This window comes from Nycticebus coucang, chromosome 10, assembly GCF_027406575.1.
Source record: "Nycticebus coucang isolate mNycCou1 chromosome 10, mNycCou1.pri, whole genome shotgun sequence".
In the NCBI taxonomy this organism is placed as follows: domain Eukaryota; kingdom Metazoa; phylum Chordata; class Mammalia; order Primates; family Lorisidae; genus Nycticebus; species Nycticebus coucang.
In genome coordinates, this window is record NC_069789.1 from 95,946,869 (window position 1) to 95,965,055 (window position 18,187).

Genomic DNA, 18,187 nt, shown 5'->3' on the forward strand with positions numbered 1-18,187 from the left:
ATGGATTTGACTGGGTATTAGACTCAGGTTACCTCTCCAAACCAGCAGAGGGCCTGATTGGAACAAGGGTGTTTAGGCCAAGAGTTGATCAAATAATCTGATCAGCTGTGGGCATCCAGGCAAACTCTGTAATTATGGCCACAGTGAATTTGACCAGGGAGGATTCACTTTGGCAATGAGAACATTTAGAGAGTTAGTCAACTCGCCCCAACTCCCAGTCACGGAGAGAATTGTTATCTTGGTCTTTTTCAATTTTGAGGAATAATTAACTCTTTGTCTTCCAACTCTGCCTAGAAACAAATTAATTTTCTCAAGTAGTTTATCTTCCAAAAGACTTGTAATTAATGCAGCAAAATTGGACTACTCTAAAAAGAGATGGTCTTTGATCCACTTAAATCACTTCCTAAATAGGAGCAAACACACTTGAACCTTATTATATAAACCCAGTACGATGCCGTGCATATAATACTCCAAGCCTAGAGAACTGTAGGGTAGCCATATTTAATGAGCTTTTATTCGAACTGAGCTCCCAGCCCCAAATATCTGACTCAGCTTGTTGCAAGCCTCACAGCTCCCTCTCAGAGGCTGGCCAAAGCAAAACAGAACATGTTGAGGTTTTCATGTAGTATATTTACTTATCCATGCTTGATCTGAGTGCAGTGATGTGGCCTACAGAGGAAACTTCCATTATTCCGATTGTCAGTATTTGCAGCCTATGACAAATCTATGCATAGACACATTTGGCATTTTCATCTGTGCTTATCAGCTTGGATCACATGTGGCTCTGTTTTTATTAGACAAAAGGAGAGAGAGATGGAAAAATTTAGAGAGGGAAAGATGGAGAGAATGTGTGCGTGTGTGTGTACACGCATGTGTGTGTGCACGCGTGTGTGTGCGGAGGGGGAGAGAGACAGGGTGGGTGTTAGCATAAGATCTGTTCAAAGGGAAAAAGCTTGAATCTGATGCAACGCAAATGTGATTCTCCAGTCGGCACCAATACTGTGTTGTTCCCCTGCATACCTCCCAAGCACAAGGTCTCCCTTCATGAGCACCAGCCAGCTGAGGAAAGCAAAGGGAGAGACGTCCAGGCTGTGGCCAGCTGCCAGCACTCACAGAGCGGAGACACACAGCTCCCTTTCCAGGCCTGCCTGGACGTCTGAGCTGGAATGCCCTGCCTCTGACCTGCCGGACCCCTCCCTCTGCCTGGCACAGAAACCCCCATCTGCAGTGGACGTCTCTGAACAAAGGTGTCTTTCTTGGGACACTTTACCTATGGCTTGACTCAGGAGTGCAGGTTGGCTTCTGTCTGCCCCACTTCTGAAATGCCTAGTGCACTGTGACGGGAAGATGGTCCCTGAGCCTGCCCTGGTGGGGAGGGCAGGGACAGCACAGGGGAGTGTGGGAGGGAGGTCTGGGGGATCTGGGGATTTAAATAAGCCTTGTCTCCGTTGGACTGAAAGAATGGCTTTTCCAGCAGGAGCTCGGGATGGACTTTCACCCTCCACCCCCAGCCTTCCTTTCTTTCCTCACTCTTTAATAAGGTAATGCTGCTGCGCCTGGGTCACACCCCATAGTTTGCAAGCACCAGGGACCCTTGGATCTTCACAACAAACCTGCCCAGCAGGTCAGGCAGGCAGAGGAGGAGAGGGGTAGAAGAAAGGGTGTCCCAGCTGTGTGCCCTTGGGCAAAAGATCACCTCTCCATCTTCCTGGGCCTCAGTTTACTCATCTGTAAAAAAAAAATGCTAACGGTGCATTTCCTGCCTCATAGGATTGTGGTAGAAAACAGAAATGATGTGATTTTAAAATGATGCCATGCCAAGTATTAGGTGAGTATAAGGAATTTGTATATCATCTTGTAGGTGAAGAAATTGAGTCTTAGAGATGTGAGGAGTTTTATTCAGGGTACGCTGTTTAGTAGCAACATTAGGACTAGAATCCAAGTCTCCCACTTTGTGGTCAAAGTTACTTTCCACCACTTCACATGCCCTTCCCATATAAGGACTGATCCATCATTTAAGTTGGGAGAGTTGGGGAGCAGTTAGGAGAGACAGGGCATCCGACTTTCTCCCCCCTTGGGCAGGCCGTGCCCAGGTGACTGTCATTTGCTGATGCACACACTCTCGCCTTCCCTCCAGTCCACAGGCAGGACAAGCCGTTCTTTGGAACAACTGCTTCCTTCCCTGCGGGCTTTCCAAATCCACTCCTCCCTTACCTGTAGCCTCCTTTGTCCACTAACTTGTCTGACTAATTAATAACTCCTCTTTTCTAAATGCTCACATTTTTATTTCCAGTTTTTACCATGCCCGAAGAACTTAGCCATTTTATATTCTTTATTGCCTCCTAAAGGCCGACTCTCTCTAACTCCACTTTCTATTCCTTGAGAGCAAGAGCTTCCTCCGCATTGTCCCCTTCTAGCACACAGAACGGTGCTGAGTGTGCAGCGGCAGTGCTGGGAGTGTTACCCACTTCCTAGGTCAGTGTTTTCTCCCATGCCATAAATGTTCCCTGCTCTTGGCATAGAATACCCTTTCTTTCCTTTTCTACCTGGAAACTTCTGCTCACCTTTTGTGTTGCTCATCTTTAGCCTAGGGGACATCTGGCACTGTGTACCCTTCCTCATTCCCCTCCGCTCACTCTTCTGTGCAGAGTTATCAGTATTCTGGTGCTGGCTCCTTCTCCCCTGCTGATCCGAGATCTGTGTGAGAGCACAGCAGAGTCTTCAACGTCTCTGGAGCCCAGGGCTGTGCTCATGCGGTGTCCCCGCATGAGCTTGTAATCAATGCATCCTGATTGCAAGATTCAGTGAGCAAGATCCAAGTCAAGTCGTTTACTAGAAACTGTTCTGGGTCTGAGTTTAGATCTTCTTGAAGAACCACGTGTAAGGCACTTTCACTAACAGTAGCTGCATGGACTTTGCTTTTCTCAAGAACTGCACTTACTGCTCCTTGGTTTTCCAATGGTGCCTGGTGTTCCCTGCACCCAGAGTCAACCACTGCTATTCTCAAGAAGGAGGAATTCCAGTCCTGTAGTGCAGGGCAGTGACTGAAATAACTTCCTATACATCCTGTCTTCATAGATTCCTCCCTGATTTCTTTCTCTCCTCCCTCCACCCACAACAAATCCCAGACCCTTCCTCTCTTCTCTGAATCTGAAAGACGTTTATGAGGCTCCTCACTGAGGAAGCATCTGAGGCCGATTCCTGCCTCTCCCTTTCCTACCATGAGGGTCTCTCATCCCCCTCCCTCACCCTTGCCTCCTGGGCCAAGCTCAGATATCTCTTGCCCCGTTTATGGGCCATTGGGATTTTTTCCAACAGCCTGAGATGAATCTCAAAGGCCCCACAGGTAGTGCAGCTCCGTCTCTGAGTCATAAACCAGGGCTGAGTCTTTCATCTGCCATTGCTTATGTCATAAACGGGTGGGAGGAACATGGAGGGGGAGCAGCAGCCCTGAACCATTCCAGAATTTTTTTTTTTTTTTTTTTTAAACAAGAAAGGGGAAGGAAAGGCCCTGAGAAACATGTCCAAACTTTGTGCCAAGCAAATTCATTTCACTCTGGTAGGCTGCGCGTGGAGACTGGATCTCCGGACTTCCCCACTAGGAGTCAGATTTATGCTGTGTTTGTGTCTAAATGGCCTCCAGGGATGCTGACGTGGGTTGTCAGAGAGCAGCAAGTGGTGTTCCTTTCATCTCCGCTGAGGGGTGTCAGCTTAAATTATGAGGGATCGCTCTGGCCTGCATCTGGGTGTGGGAGTCTCTGCAGCAGAGAGGGGCCACCTCGCCCTCTGCTGCATATCTCTGCTCTGTTTTCAGGCCTTTCTTCCTCTTCTGCTCTCCAGTTCTCCTGCCAATTCTGAGAGAAATCTCCCTGCTCTTTTAGAATGTTCATTTTTCTTGGGCAGACTGATAAGCTCATACCTCAGGCACTCCATGTATTTTTCATGGAGAAGTTGGGTTTTGATTCAGGCAGGTCTCCTCTGCTGAAAGAGAAGATCGGGACCTCAGTGAGCAGCCCAGGGACAGCTCAGAAATTCCCCAAGAGCGTCAGAGGCCACCATGATGCTGACAACACAGTAGATAGATACTGGGTGATGGTCCATGTTCCTGGTGGCAGCTGTCCGTATTTTTATGGGTGTGAAGACCCCCCGCCCCGTACCTGTCCCACTATCTTCAGAATCGCTCTCCCTCAGATATGCCAGGACACCAGAAATACCACACTGGTGGCCATTAGGGTGGATGCATTTCTTATTAATGTGTTATCGATCACGAGGGAGAACAAACCACTACAAGCTGCCTGCTGACCCCATGGTGTGTCAGGGGAGCAGTGCCATAAAGGATGGGACTTGGGATGTGCCGGTTTTGATGGAAGTCAGGAGAGATCTAGGGCAAGGGTGAACAAACTATGGTATGCAGCCCCGATCTGGCCTGGTGCCTGTTTTTGAAATATATTTTCACTGGCATACAGCCACGCCCATTCATGTTGTTGGAGGCTACTTTTGTGCTACAATGGTGGATTTGAGTAATTGCACTACAGACTGCAAGACTACAAGGATTAAAATATTAACTCTTTGGCATTGTACAGAGAAAGTTTGTAGGCTCCTGGTATAGAGCATGAAGTGCTTCTTAGAAGGCAAAATAGGGGACTGGAAAAGATGGAAGAGAGAGTGAGATATTGAATAGCAGAAAGGAGGAATCTGAGGGAGAAATGTACCATGAAAATAATAGACAGGCTCCACAGAGAAACCACTGCTACTACCGCTTCCCTTTGTCCTCCTCCTCTGGAAAGCAAGTATGCCTTCCCTTCTCTCTTCTTAAGGGAGTGTGGAGAGAATGAGTGAGCATCCCTCCATCCCCTCCCAAAGAGGGCACAGATGGCCAGCCTAGGAGGTGGTTGTCTCCCCCACCTTCTCCATTGGTTCACGATGGGACAGCAGCTCTTTGGAGATGTGCACACAGTCCCAGGCAAGCTGAGTACAGGGACAGCAGCAGGAGGACAGAAGAAGGACCTCAGTTATCCTGCCTCTGGGGCTCTGAACAAACTTTAGAAATCACACCTGCCTTAGCTCCCTCTCTTTCTCTCCCTTCTCACAAGCATTCACAAGCTCACCTTGCACAAAATCAGGGTCATTTCTGGAACGAGAGAGAAATGAATACTGGTGGTGTTAAACCTTAACTCGGATCCCCATGGATAGGACATTATTATTAACTGCAAACACATGTCTAGGACCAGGAATATGTCTCTTTTTTTTGCAATCATAATAATGATGATTATTGTTATTTATTGCACACCAATCCCATGGATGGTGCTAAACCCATTACGTACATCATCTCATTTAATAATTCCAATAACACTTGTTATTTTCCCTGATGAGAAAATTGAATTTTGAGAATATGTTCAAAGTCATATTAGCTGCTTTTGAAATATATTAATAGCTGAGAGAGCCAGAATTTAAGCGTGAGTTTATATGACTTCAAGGCTCATGCTTATAAGTACCATGTCACGTTGCTTTCCTGGATGTTGTCAACATATCTGAATCATTACCATTATTTTAGACTTTATATTTCCATTAGTTACATAATCCTGCCTATCACGATACATTTGCATCAAAATGTCAGAGGAATGACTTGTAAAAGAATCAGACTGACTCCATAAGACATTTGCGAGTACCATTTTATTGACATAACTGGTATAAGAGATGAGGTTTTTGAAGATAATAAAACTGTGTTTGAAATTGTATTCTATCCCAAGGATTTCTCAGCCCTCACTTTCGGGGCTGGCCCACAGACACAGTCAGCCTTCATTGCCTGCCTGGCAGGACAGCTGCATGGTCTTCGGGGTGCAGTGTTAGCCCCATTTTCCTCAGCAATATTACTGAAGGCATCACCAGGGCCAGAGGAACACCATCTTCACTTTGGAGAGTTCACCTTTGAGAGAATTTCGGGCTCACATAGGGATTTGGGGGGTGGGGGGGAGTCTCCACAGTGGGGGCATGGGCCCAGCTGTGCAGACAGGGGCTTTCTTTTTTCTACCTTTTATTCCCTTGTGAGATCTTATTTTTCTTGAGGCTTGTAGTTCTTTTTTCTTTAATTTTTATATTTCCTTCCTTTTTTTTTTTTTTGGTTGTTGTTGAGATAGAGTCCTACACTATACCCTGAGCAGAGTGCAATGGCTTCATAGCTGACTGCAACCTCAGACTCACTCAGCCTCTGGAAGCTGGGGTTACAGGGGTTACAGGCACTCGATGGGGCACCCGGCTAGGTTTTTCTTATTTTTATGAGGCAAAGTCTCACTCAAACTCCTGAGCTCAAGCAGTTCTCCCTCCTCAGCCTCCCACAGTGCTGGGATTACAGGCAGGAGCCACCACGCCTAGCTGTAGTTATTAACTGCTTGTTTTTTCCTTGCCATTCTGATAACCTCCTTCTGGAAAGATTTTGCAAGCCTAAACACCCAGGGAAGACTGAGATCCGCTTCGGAAAAGAGTAACCTCGGAGCCAAAGGTGCCAGAGCAGCCACGCCTTGTCATGAGGCTTCTTGTTCAAGTCTCTTCTTTAATCTTGTGGGTTTTATTTTTGTGCATGTGTGTGTACTGTGGACAGGGATGAGGCAGAGGGAAAAGACATCCTTTCCACAGAATCAAGCACAAGCACCTGTGTGCTTTGCACATGACGGCGCCACTTCTGTGTCAGCCACTGGGTGGGTGTACTGTCTTCTGTCTGCTGGGGAGGAACCAAGGCTCAGTGACATGCTGTGACTTGCATATCGCTGCACTTATAGCTTGGGGGCAGACCTGAGATGGAAACCTAGGCCTGCCCATCTCAGTCCCTTTTCAATTATATTAAAATGGTCATGTCTACAAGAAGTCCCAATGTGGTGTTCCCTTGTTTCAACTGCGTATGCTTAAATTTTCATTGAAAGCAGAAGCCATTGTCCTCTCAGATAAGATAAACTTTTTGGCTCCGGTAGCTAGCATGTAAACTGGGACAGCAAATGCAAACGAGCATCCTTTGCGGAGGAGAGTAGGAAGGGGGAAGAGGATGGATGGGTCACACTCAGCAGGTCCCTCTGTGGCTTTCTCAAAGTGACCGGAAGAGACTGGTACAGGAGAAGCCCTCGGCAAAAGTTTTCACTGGAGGAAAGAGGACAGCCCAGCTCTGAAAGGACCCAGAAATAAATGAGAGTCTTAAAGGAGAGTCTTGTTAGGATCATTTGGCATACAACTGCCTATGGCTCTTAGGCCAAAGGGAAAAAGACATCTCTCTCACTAGGGTATTTCCAGACCCTAGAAGCTCCTTGCAGGAATGTGACATCTGACATCTCCTTGCAGGGGTGTGAGAGGCACCCTGGAAACGAAGGTGATGCCTACTAGAGCAGAGGTTCTCAACCTGTGGGTCACGACCCACAGGAACTGTATTAAAGGGTTGCGGCATTAGGAGGGTTGAGAACCATTGTACTAGAGGCTTTATTTCCTTTACAAGTTAGCCCTTGCTCTGCTCACTGCATATAGACTCGAAGTTATTCACATAATTATAGTTACTTTAATAGGGAGTTGTTCTTTATAGATAAGAAGTTTTGGCTGATTAGAATTGTCTGTCCATATTCAATTATCTGTACCTGCAGGTAATCTAATGCTGGTTTTCTGTGGCCTTTTAAACAGTAATATTTTCTACCTGGAAGTGGCTAGAATTTCAGACATGGCATCTAGGAAGTTATTAGTAACTTCTCCAGGTCTAGTCTTGAAAAATGATGATCTAAATACTGATACTTACTGAGCACTTACTATGTGCCAAGTAGCTTTCTGAGTGTCTTGTTGGTATAAACTCTTTTAATCCCCACAACAACCCCTACTGGAGTAGCTTCTTTTAGATCGCTGTTTTGCAGATGAGTAAATTACATTGTACAGAGTGAAGGTCAAGGTCACAGGGTTAGGGAATGTGGAGCCAAGGTCTCATACTTTGAAGCGCTGTGGTGTAATGGTGGATATTCTGATTCCTGCCTTTGGGTTTTCTAAGCCTCTTCCTGGAAGCTTTCAAATCAATACCATATAGGACTTGCACTCATCCGTAAGGCTGTCCTGGGAATGTGGACGCCAGGGCCTTGTTATGGAATAAAATACAGCTACAGGAAATGGCTTTTGGTGACTCAAAGCATTGCCCTTTGCTTCTTTTAGGTAAAAGTGATGATGAAGAAAGTCTTTGCAAGTCAGCCCATGGGGCAGGGAAAGGGGCTGCTGAGGACGGCAAGGACCATAAGCGCCCCAAACGTCCCAGGACCATCTTGACAACCCAACAGAGGAGAGCTTTCAAGGCCTCATTTGAAGTGTCCTCCAAGCCCTGCAGGAAGGTAAGGAGGCAAGAGGGGAGGCAGGGGTACTGGTTCCACTTCTCTGCACATGCCCGACTCCTCTGGGATCTCAGTGGGCATGTGGGGGGTCAGAGCCATCAGGAAGGCTGTTCAGATGGAGCCTATGCAGGTGGTGGCCTTGAGTCTGTGGGAGACTCTAGGGATCACTGATCTATGCCCAGGGATGTACCACAGTCTCTTCATACTGTCATGCATGTATACTGACTCCAAATGGCCCTCGCTCATACCATTCATTTCCTGAAGAGTGGTGGGAGCAATGATGATAATAATAGGTAGCAGCTGTGCTGTAACGCGAGCATGACCCTACAATGGCTTGCAGTATGTATTCTTCCTTCGATCTTGCTTGTTGCACTTGGTGGGGTGGTTTTGGGGTTCAACCACGTTATGGCTCATTCCTTCTTGTTGTTGGATGATGCTGTGCCAGTGTGCCACAGTTGGCTTGTCCGTTCACCTATTGGTGGTTATTTGGGTTGTATCCAGTTTGGGGTGATTAAAAATAGGGCTGCTGTGAACATAGGTGTAAAAAAAAAATACAGTGGCTCAATGAAATGGGGGTTTATTCTTCTCTTAGGTCACAGTCCAGAGGTGAGCAAGCTAAGACTGGTGGGGAGGCTCTTATCCATCACATGGGTCCAAACAGCTGCCCCAGTTGTCCCCCTGTTACCAGCCACCATGGTATGAAGGGGAAGTGGAGGGCAGCTGCCTTTTTTGAGGACACACCCAGGAGTTGCTTAGTTCATTTCCACTCATATGTGTTGGCCAAAATTTAGTCCAGCAGACAGACTTTCTGTAAGGGAAGGTGGAAAATGAGTCTATCTGGGCAAGCACATGTCCTGCTAAAACTTAGAGATTCAGTTACTGACTGAAGGAAGGAGAGCCTGGATATGGGGGCAAAGAGCCATCTCAGCCTCAAATAGCTGTGCCTGTTAATTATTGAGTACTTGTCATTTATACACTGCCTACCATACGGGGACACTGTCTTTTACACAACAGAAAGAAAGGAAAGAAAGTATTCGGTATTGAAGTTCACAAAGGAAATATGTTGTATAAAATTTGTAACATCACCTGCATCTCTATCTGTATGAGATAGCTTTAGCTGTGATGAAAACCAACCCAACGTCTCAGTGGCTCCCAACAAACATTTACTTCCTTCTCTGGGACTGTGCATTAGCTGTGGCCTAGCGGGGCTCAGGTTCAAGTCTGCTCTACCTGCCTCTCCTTCAAGGGTCCAGGCTGAAGGAGCAGTGCCCTCCTGACATATTTTCCTAAAGATGGCAGAAAGCCCCCTGAAAACCTCTTGCTGGATATCACACACTTCACATTCCATGGCCCAGAGCAAGGCATGGGCTTGGCCCGAGATGGATGGTGAAGCACACCCAGCCCCCATCCATGGAGCAGGTGGGGAGAAGCACGGGTACATGGTGAACAGTAGTATAGTCCACCACAACTTCTGACCTTTGAAAATATTCATTTGCAAACTCTTTCCTCCCCTGAAATTGCAGCTCTGTGTCCTCCAAGGGAGGTACTGGTGGAAATGAAATACTCTATGATGGACTTGCAATGGGGCAGATTGTAGCCTTCCTCATTGACTAGGTGTACTAAACCCCAGCCCCAGTAGTGGTCTCCTGCTGGGTTCTGGTCTCTAAGCAGCTACCAGGCCACCAGCAAGGAGAGGAGGCATGCATATGTCTACTGTAACACCAGAGAGAGCTCAGAGGGCCACAGCAGAGGGGCAGCTGGGAGCCACAGGGAAGAGAAAAGTCATTCTGGTCTGGGGAATCAGGCATGGCTTTGTGGAACAGGTGGCTTCTGAGCTGGGCCTAAGAGGAATGGATAGGGTTTCAGCAGGTGGAGGCCGGTCCTTGTGTGCAGTCCTATTTCAGTTGGCTTAGCAGAAGGATGTGCTTTAAAAACCTGGTCTAATCATCCTCTTCTTCTAAGCCTCGGCCCAAGTGGCAGTGCAAACATGATGTATTTCCCAAGGCCTCCAGCTTTCTTCACTCATGCATTTATTCAAGGAGCTCTTTCAACCCCCAACCCCCAATCTAATCAGAAGGTATGGTGTCTTCCCAGGCCCATTCTGTGAAAGTTTATGCTTCTTGCCCTATCTCATCTTGACAACGTGCTAGCCCCTCACTGTGTGCCTGTATGGTGGGCAGATGTTTAAACACATCTCTTTATTACCTGGATCTCACTTGTCCTGCCTCTGCTGCCCCAGGACATGTGCCTGCATCAGAGTTGACCATCTCCTTGCTCTGCCACATTCAAGATTTCTCTCCTCTTATTCTCCCTGGGCAGGGCTTACTCAGGATAGCAGTGAATATGAATATTTATGAAGCACCCAAAGGCCCCTAGAGCTATGAGGGTCAAAACCAAAATATTAGGTGAATGAAATTAGGAAAGAAACCAGAGCAAGAGAGAACCATTGGTTTTTTGCAAAGTGATTTTCACTCTCAGGTCTCCTTAGGTAGGTTAACGTATATGCATGGCCTAAAGCTAAAGACTTCCCTAATGCCTAAGAACCACCTGAGGGCTTAATTTCCAGGATCAGAGAAATCTAGAAACACCTCTTGTTGAGGAGCATCTAAATTAAGGACTGTTTCTTTCTTTGTTCACTTGGTGAAAGACTCTCTATGTACAAGAAAGGAAGCATATATTTTTTTTTAATCAAATGTTTAGTTTATTATATCTCAAACAAGAAGCAATACAATTAATCAAACTATCTGCCTAAACTATTGATACATTTTTGCCATCTTAACAGCAGTTGAGGAAGCACATTTGAGTTTATGCTGAGCCCTAAATAGTAGCCAGCTCCTACGTAGGACAGTCTGTTGGCTCCCCATGTACCATGTAGGGAATGTTCTGTAATGCTTCTTTATTTTTTTTTAAATTTGGAAAACAAAGCTTGTATTTGTATATATCTTTCTGTATTTCTAATGTTCCCTTTTTTCAAGGTGAGGGAGACTCTGGCTGCAGAGACAGGGCTGAGCGTCCGTGTGGTTCAGGTGTGGTTTCAGAACCAGAGAGCCAAGGTAACCCGCTTCTCACGTCTGTCTGTCCCTGTGTTGCTGGCTTCCTAAAATAATAGCAGCAGGATATCATGCTTGTTGCCAGGTTTTCTAACCTGAACTCTTTGGGGCAAATAGTTCTCTCGATTCAAAAATTCTGTTCTGACAATCATTTCAGCCAAAGCAGCCCTGCAGAAGGGGTGAGACAGGGCATGTGTTTCAGTGAAATGGCTTTTATGACTGTGTTTCTGGCCAGCCATCTGCAGGAATAAATGTCTTTCTGTGTCTTTTGCTAAAAGCATGTTCATGAAGTCACATTTATTTAATCCATATATCAAAGTCCTTTTGGAATTTCAAAGAAAAACCCAGGTAGCACATGAAGAGCTGGTCTAAGACACCAGCCTGATGTGGTGGAGTGAACATCTTCACTCGCCTCTCCCAGTCCGGCCCTCCTCAGAGTGGGCCAACCATCATACCGTCTCTGGACCCTGCCAAGGTCGTATTCCTGCATTGCAGTCTTTATTTTAGAATTTTTACTCATTTTTCTTCCTGCCTCTAAAAATACATGTGCCCTGTGGCCCGTTTCTCTAGGACTGAGATCTTTAATGGATGATGTGAGGAAAAACAAGCTCTATTTTTCTACTGTTTTCATACTGCACAGCACAGAACACTTCTGTGACCAAATGTGGGGCTATTTCCCCACACCAAGCCAGTGGTCAAATTTCAATTTTGCCTTGGACACCAGCTGGTTTTCCTCCAATTCTGTTCAATTCTGACACCATCGACCTAGAGAGAGCATCAGATCCCACAGGTAGAGGTTCAGTCCTCCAGCCTGCCCCCTACTTTCAATTGGCCTTTGTAAACCCCCGGTTGTGGCCTGTGTTTCTGATTGACCCACTGTGGATAGGGATCCCACAACCACCACCTAGGGTTCCATTAATTTGTTAGAGCTTCTCACAGAATTCAGGGAAGTGTCTATTTAATGGTTTATTATAAAGGACATTACAGAGGGTACAGATGAAGAGAGACATAGAGGGTGAACAGGGGTAGGAGTGATGAGAGCTTCCATGGACCACCCTCCAGGAACCTCCAGGAGTTCAGCTATCTGGAAGCTCCCTGAGCATTGGAGGCGTTGTTTACATAGGCCTGATTAATTAAACCATTGGCCATTGGTGATCAATTTAACCTCCAGCCCTTCTCCCTGCCTGGAGGTTGGGGTGGGGGGACCAAAAGTTCTAACCGTCTAGTCTTGCCTTAGTCTTTCTGGTGACCATCCCCTTATCCTTAAGCTATCTAGGGGCTGCAGCCACCAGTCAGTCATTAGCATACAAGAAGACATCATTTTGGAGATCACCAAAATTTTAGGAATTGTATGCCAAAAACCCTGTCAAAGACCAAATGTATTTTACAGTATCATAGGTGATAAATTACTATCTCATTATTGATCATGTTTGGCTAAGGGAGCATTTCCCTAACTGAACTCCTTAGAATAGGCCTACTGATGCGATATTCCATCAGGAAAAGACTCTGTGGTGCAGTGAGTTTGAGTGGCCTTTAACTTGTGCTAATGAATATTCAGCAGAAGAGCACATTTAAAGCTCTAAGAAATCTTATAGTAAAGAAATGTTTTAAGAACCTGGTGTTTCACACACACACACACTCAAAGTATATGTTAACATCTCATGGAACTCTAATGCTCCACAGAGCACAGTTTGAAAAACATTGGGCTAAGCCGCTTAAAGAGACACAGTCCTGACCTAGAGACATGAATCTCACGGTAGGCTCACCTCAAACACAAGGGCCGGCAGTCACAGGAGAGGGGAAGGGAACAGCTTCTTGGCTCACCCCAAATTATGCCCTGTTAGCAGCCCCGTGCTCTGTATGTCCAGACTGGGCTGCAGACCCCACAGTCACACACTTATTCCCTCGTGTAAAACCATCGCGACACAAGCAGCAAGTTTTATTTGCTGGGAGGGGGTCCCTGTTCCTGCTAAGACAAACCACGTCACTAAAGTAGAGGAGCCCTCAGCTGAGCTGCTTCACACCTGAACCGCTCACCATGCTGCTCAAGGGCGGCTCCCTTACTGGGCAAACAAACGCCAGGGAAAGGGTCCTTCTGCCTTGCAAAGAAGCCCTCTCCTGGAGAGGGAGTCACTTTCGGGTTCTCCTCAGCGTGGCAACTGGCCACAGGCTACCCACCTTCTCATCCTGTGGTCCTCTCCTCATCAGATGAAGAAGTTGGCCAGGCGGCAGCAGCAGCAGCAGCAGGATCAGCAGAGCACCCAGAGGCTGAGTTCTGGTAAGCTGGCAGCTCCTCCCGCTGCTCCCTGCTGGCGCCCAGGCCCCTCCTGCCAGAGTTCTCCCACCACCCGGCTCTCGGAATGACTTGTCAGTGAAGCCCCTTTCACACCTGGTGGAGAGATAAGGCCTTCAAGTGAGGACTAAGCCATGAGGAGCTTGAGAGTGGGTTGAAAGCACCTAGCTTTAGGCGAGAACTGCTGATTGCAGGAGCCCCCACGCCTGGGTCCCTCCACGGTGTCAGGGGAGTGTTCCACCCACATGTACCCTGGTGGCACGAAGATTGAGGAGGGCAGTGAAGAAGGACAGGTTGTGGGAGTCTTTAAGGAAGTTAAAAGAAAACACCCAATAGTAATTATATTGGAACAATGTCATTCTTAAAAAGATACGCTCCCCTCCCCAACCCAGCCAACTAGGAGAATTCCATGAATGGTCTGTACCTTACAGCAGGGCTTCTCCCATTTTAATGTGCACATAAATCTCCTGAAATCTTGGTGTTTGAGAACAAAAACTCAGAGTTCCTGGTAGTTCAACTAAAGAATTCTAAGAGCAGCTCCCAGGGTGGACTTAAGGGGATAGGGGATGGTGGGAAATAAAGAGTCTCTGTCCTCCTCATGTTTGGAGAACCACAGTAAGACATGGAGGTAAGAACTGAGTCCTCCTCCATTATAAAATTCTGCACACAGGCATAGCAGGTTGTAGTCCCAGGACACGTCCACGCCATCTGATGGAATCTTAAGATCCTCCCTTGAAGTCAGCTGGGCCAGTGCCAGGATTTCACTTGACCAATGGGGCTCCCAGTGGGTTAAGGAGGGAAGGATCTTTACATTTATCCACCCCAGTGGCTGTCAAACCTGTGTGCAGCCTCAAAGCCCTTTGTTTCCATGATATATGTCAAGGATGTTCTCAGACTTCAGTTGCCTGGCCCTCACCCCCATCCTTTCCTCCAAGGCAATCCCTGACAGCCATTGCTGGGCGCAGGCTGGCAACCAGGGATATCACTTCATCTCATTCCATTTTATAAGTGAGGACAGCAGGACCCAGGGAAGTGACCCGCTGGGCTGTGCATTGAGAATGACCCATCTCCTCCTCTGTCCCACAGCTCAGACTAATGGCAGCGGGAGCGCTGGGATGGAAGGGATCATGAACCCCTACACGGCTCTGCCCACCCCACAACAGCTCCTAGCCATTGAGCAGAGTGTCTACAGCTCAGACCCCTTCCGGCAGGGTCTCACCCCACCCCAGATGCCTGGAGACCACATGCACCCCTATGGTAAGAGGGATTCAAACCTCACGGGCCTCTCAAAAACTGTGGGCTTTTCTTTCCCTCCAAAATGCATCTATGCATTTTTTAGAGGCTCAGCAAAATTCCAAAGCAGAAAAAGTGCCCCACAAAACACTGTCTGAATCACCCAGCCGGTGGTTACAGAAGGCAGACCCACATGCATACTCATGGGTGATGCTTTCCTTTAGTCTTGTTTTCAAAGCTCCTTGTTTGTTATTTTTCAATGGAATATTGTGCTTTTATTGTAGACCTGTGTATTGACACTGAATTCAAACATCTTGTGTTTCATGCCAGACACCACACTGACATATCTGCAAGAATATCAGTGCTGATATAGGCAGAAGGTCTTAATGAAGCAAACATTTACCTAAAAAAGATAATATATCAAAAGCACAGAAGAAATTTTCTAATTAGAAAATTTGGATACGAGTATGGATACTATGGATACGAGTAGCCGCTCTAATTTAATGTATGAAACGTAAATTGACTTGTAGTATCTCCCCTCTACCCACCCCTGCCAAACTGATACTGATTTGAATGTTGTACATGAATAGCTGAGCCTCTCCACTTGCCCAGCTTACTGCTTAAGCTAGTGGACACCAGCTGGGGGCCAGAAGGCCCCAGTACGTGAGGTGAACTCTGGAGTGAATGCTCAAGTTCAACCTCAGGGCCAAATACAGTCTACTCTATTTTTAAACCGAGAAAGCCTGTGGTGTACATAATGCATTGATCTATGTGTAATCTGTGAACAAATTATCCTAATAGTTAAAAAATAAAGTTTTTTTCAGCAAGCCTTCAAAATATTAGTGTCAGAGACATATGCCTCAAGTCACAGATTTTGTCTTCAGTAAAAAAACCCAGCCCTGGCTAAACTGCAACCAAAAAATAGCCAGGCGTTTTTGCGGGTGCCTGTAGTCGCAGCTGCTCTGGAGGCTGAGGCAGGAGAATCGCGGAAGCCAGAGAGCTAGAGGTTGCTGTGAGTCCTGTGACATCATGGCACTCTACCGAAGGTGGTAAAGTGAGAGTCTGTCTCTACAAAAAAAAAAAAAAAAAATGTTGTTGTTAAAATTGTCCCCCCTTCCGGGGTCACACAGTCAGTAAACATTCAGTAAGACCTACCCCCCCACCCCCCCTTTGCAGGCCCTTCATAGGCCAACCTCATTCACTGACACATTCACAGATGTGTGTGCACACTCTAGTGACATCCACCATTTGGCTTCCTTAGAAGACACGTGTATCATTCTTGGGAAAATGGGGCAAATGCATGTTTCGCAGATTCTTAAATGTTTAGAGTCTTGTTATGTTATTTAAAGGACCCCTCTGATGAGGCTGTTTGTAAGATGAGTAATTAAAGCCCTGTGGCACGTTTTCTCCCAGCACCATTTTGGAGGCCCCCATCCCGCAGGAGGCCTGCTCCCTCCCTCCAGCCTCTGGTGACACATCCCGCTGTCTCCACACACTCCCTGTCCAGTCTGACATTTGTGTTTTTGTTTTTTTTTTAATTTATTTCCTTCTTTCTTTCTTTTTCCTTCCTTCCTTCCTTCCCTCCCTCCCTCCCTCCCTCCCTCCTTCCTTCCTTCCTTCCTTCTCTGTCTCTCTTTTCTCTCTCTCTCTCTCTTTCTTTCTTTCTCTCATCATAGCTGTGTACCTTAATGCCATCATGGGGCACCATACACTGGTTTTATAGACCGTTTGACACATTTCTTCACACTGGTTAACACAGCCTCCAGCCTGACATTTGTTCGCTGGCTGCACTCACTTTAGCACTTTGTCATATCCTAGTTTACATTGTGTTAACTTGTTGCATTTTGGATATGAGACCTCCTACAAAGACTACAGACTTTTTGTGGGCAGGAACTATGTCCTCTCCTACTTTTCTATGCAGTTCAACGTCAACCCCCTGGGGGCGGGGCGGGAGGGTGCTCAGGCATTGTGCTGGATTCAGCTGAATTGCCTGGCACTGAACTGCGTGTCTCTCTCTAGACCCTCACGCGGGTGTCTCATCTCCATTTCAGGTGCAGAGCCCCTTTTCCATGACCTGGATAGCGACGACACCTCCCTCAGCAACCTGGGTGACTGTTTCCTAGCAACCTCTGAAGCCGGGCCCCTGCAGTCCAGAGTGGGAAACCCCATTGACCACCTGTACTCCATGCAGAATTCCTACTTCACCTCTTGAGTTCCCCTAGAGTTCCGTGGTTAGGCTCCCACACAGAACAACCACATCACGTGAGGGGGTCCCTGGCTTTAGGATGGGGAGGCCAGTGAAGAGGTGGATGGGGAGGGAGTTTTGTTGGGGATGCTGTTGTATAATGATATGGTGTAGCTCGGCATTTCCAAAGACTGAATACATTATGGATTGCATAGTTTAATGTTTCTAATAAGAGTCTTAGCGTTAGATGTGAAGATGTGTTTATCCTTAAGGACAGGGACTTTTAATCTAGACATTCTCATGCGAATTAGATACTCGGGTCTCCTAACAACTTCCCACCCTTTTGGGGAAGCTCTTGTCAAGAGGTGCATATGCCTCTTCACCTATACATACATCCATAGACAGATGGACAGGTAGATGTGTGTGTGTGTGAGTGTGTAACTTTTCATACTTTATCATCAAAGTTTATTCCTAATTATAACAGACACCAACTGTACAGCAAAAGTAACTTTATTTTCAGTGTGAGCTATATTTAAGGAAATGCTTGATGCACTTAAGTTATAAAATGAGATAATTTACTTTTATAAACTTTATTTTTAGTTTGGAGAGACACATCGGCAGGGCAGAGAGGGCCCCTCCACCCAGCCTCCGAGCTCTGAGTGCTTGAGCCCATTCTGTTTTCAGAGTGTCACTGAGGTGGCTGATGGTGCTCTCTTACGGATTCCTGCTCTCTTTGAAGTTGAATCACTGGGCTTGTAGGGGACAGAACAATCCCCGATCATGTTCTTAGATAATGTAAAGCCCATACTTTGGGGCTTTTCTTTACATTTAGACGTGTGGTTGCTGGTGGTAGGAAGGTCCCTTCTGCTCTGGAGCTTCAGAGTCTGCAAATGTGGATGAGGCTGACTGCATGTACCTACCTCACTGGGAAACACCAAGGCTAGTCCACCGTAGGTCACACGAGCCAGGCTGAGACTAATATCTGACACTTGTTGAAAGTGCATCCACTCACATGGCAAAGGAGGATGCCTAGGGCTGCAGCAGGAGGGCAACTCTACCTGCTCAGGTCCCTCTGCAAAGCTGA

At 46.8% G+C, this 18,187-nt stretch overlaps 1 protein-coding gene across 1 annotated transcript in view; it reads left to right on the forward strand.

The window, feature by feature from the left end:
• LMX1A (LIM homeobox transcription factor 1 alpha) overlaps positions 1-17,150 on the forward strand; it is a 153,205-nt gene extending 136,055 nt beyond the window's left edge. The window contains exons 4-8 of the mRNA XM_053606925.1: positions 8,170-8,342; positions 11,318-11,395; positions 13,601-13,670; positions 14,772-14,942; positions 16,970-17,150. Of these exons, the coding sequence (XP_053462900.1) occupies positions 8,170-8,342; positions 11,318-11,395; positions 13,601-13,670; positions 14,772-14,942; positions 16,970-17,130 (653 nt within the window). The 3' untranslated portion in view covers positions 17,131-17,150. The remainder of the gene's footprint in view (positions 1-8,169; positions 8,343-11,317; positions 11,396-13,600; positions 13,671-14,771; positions 14,943-16,969) is intronic.
• The last annotated feature ends 1,037 nt before the right edge of the window (positions 17,151-18,187 follow it).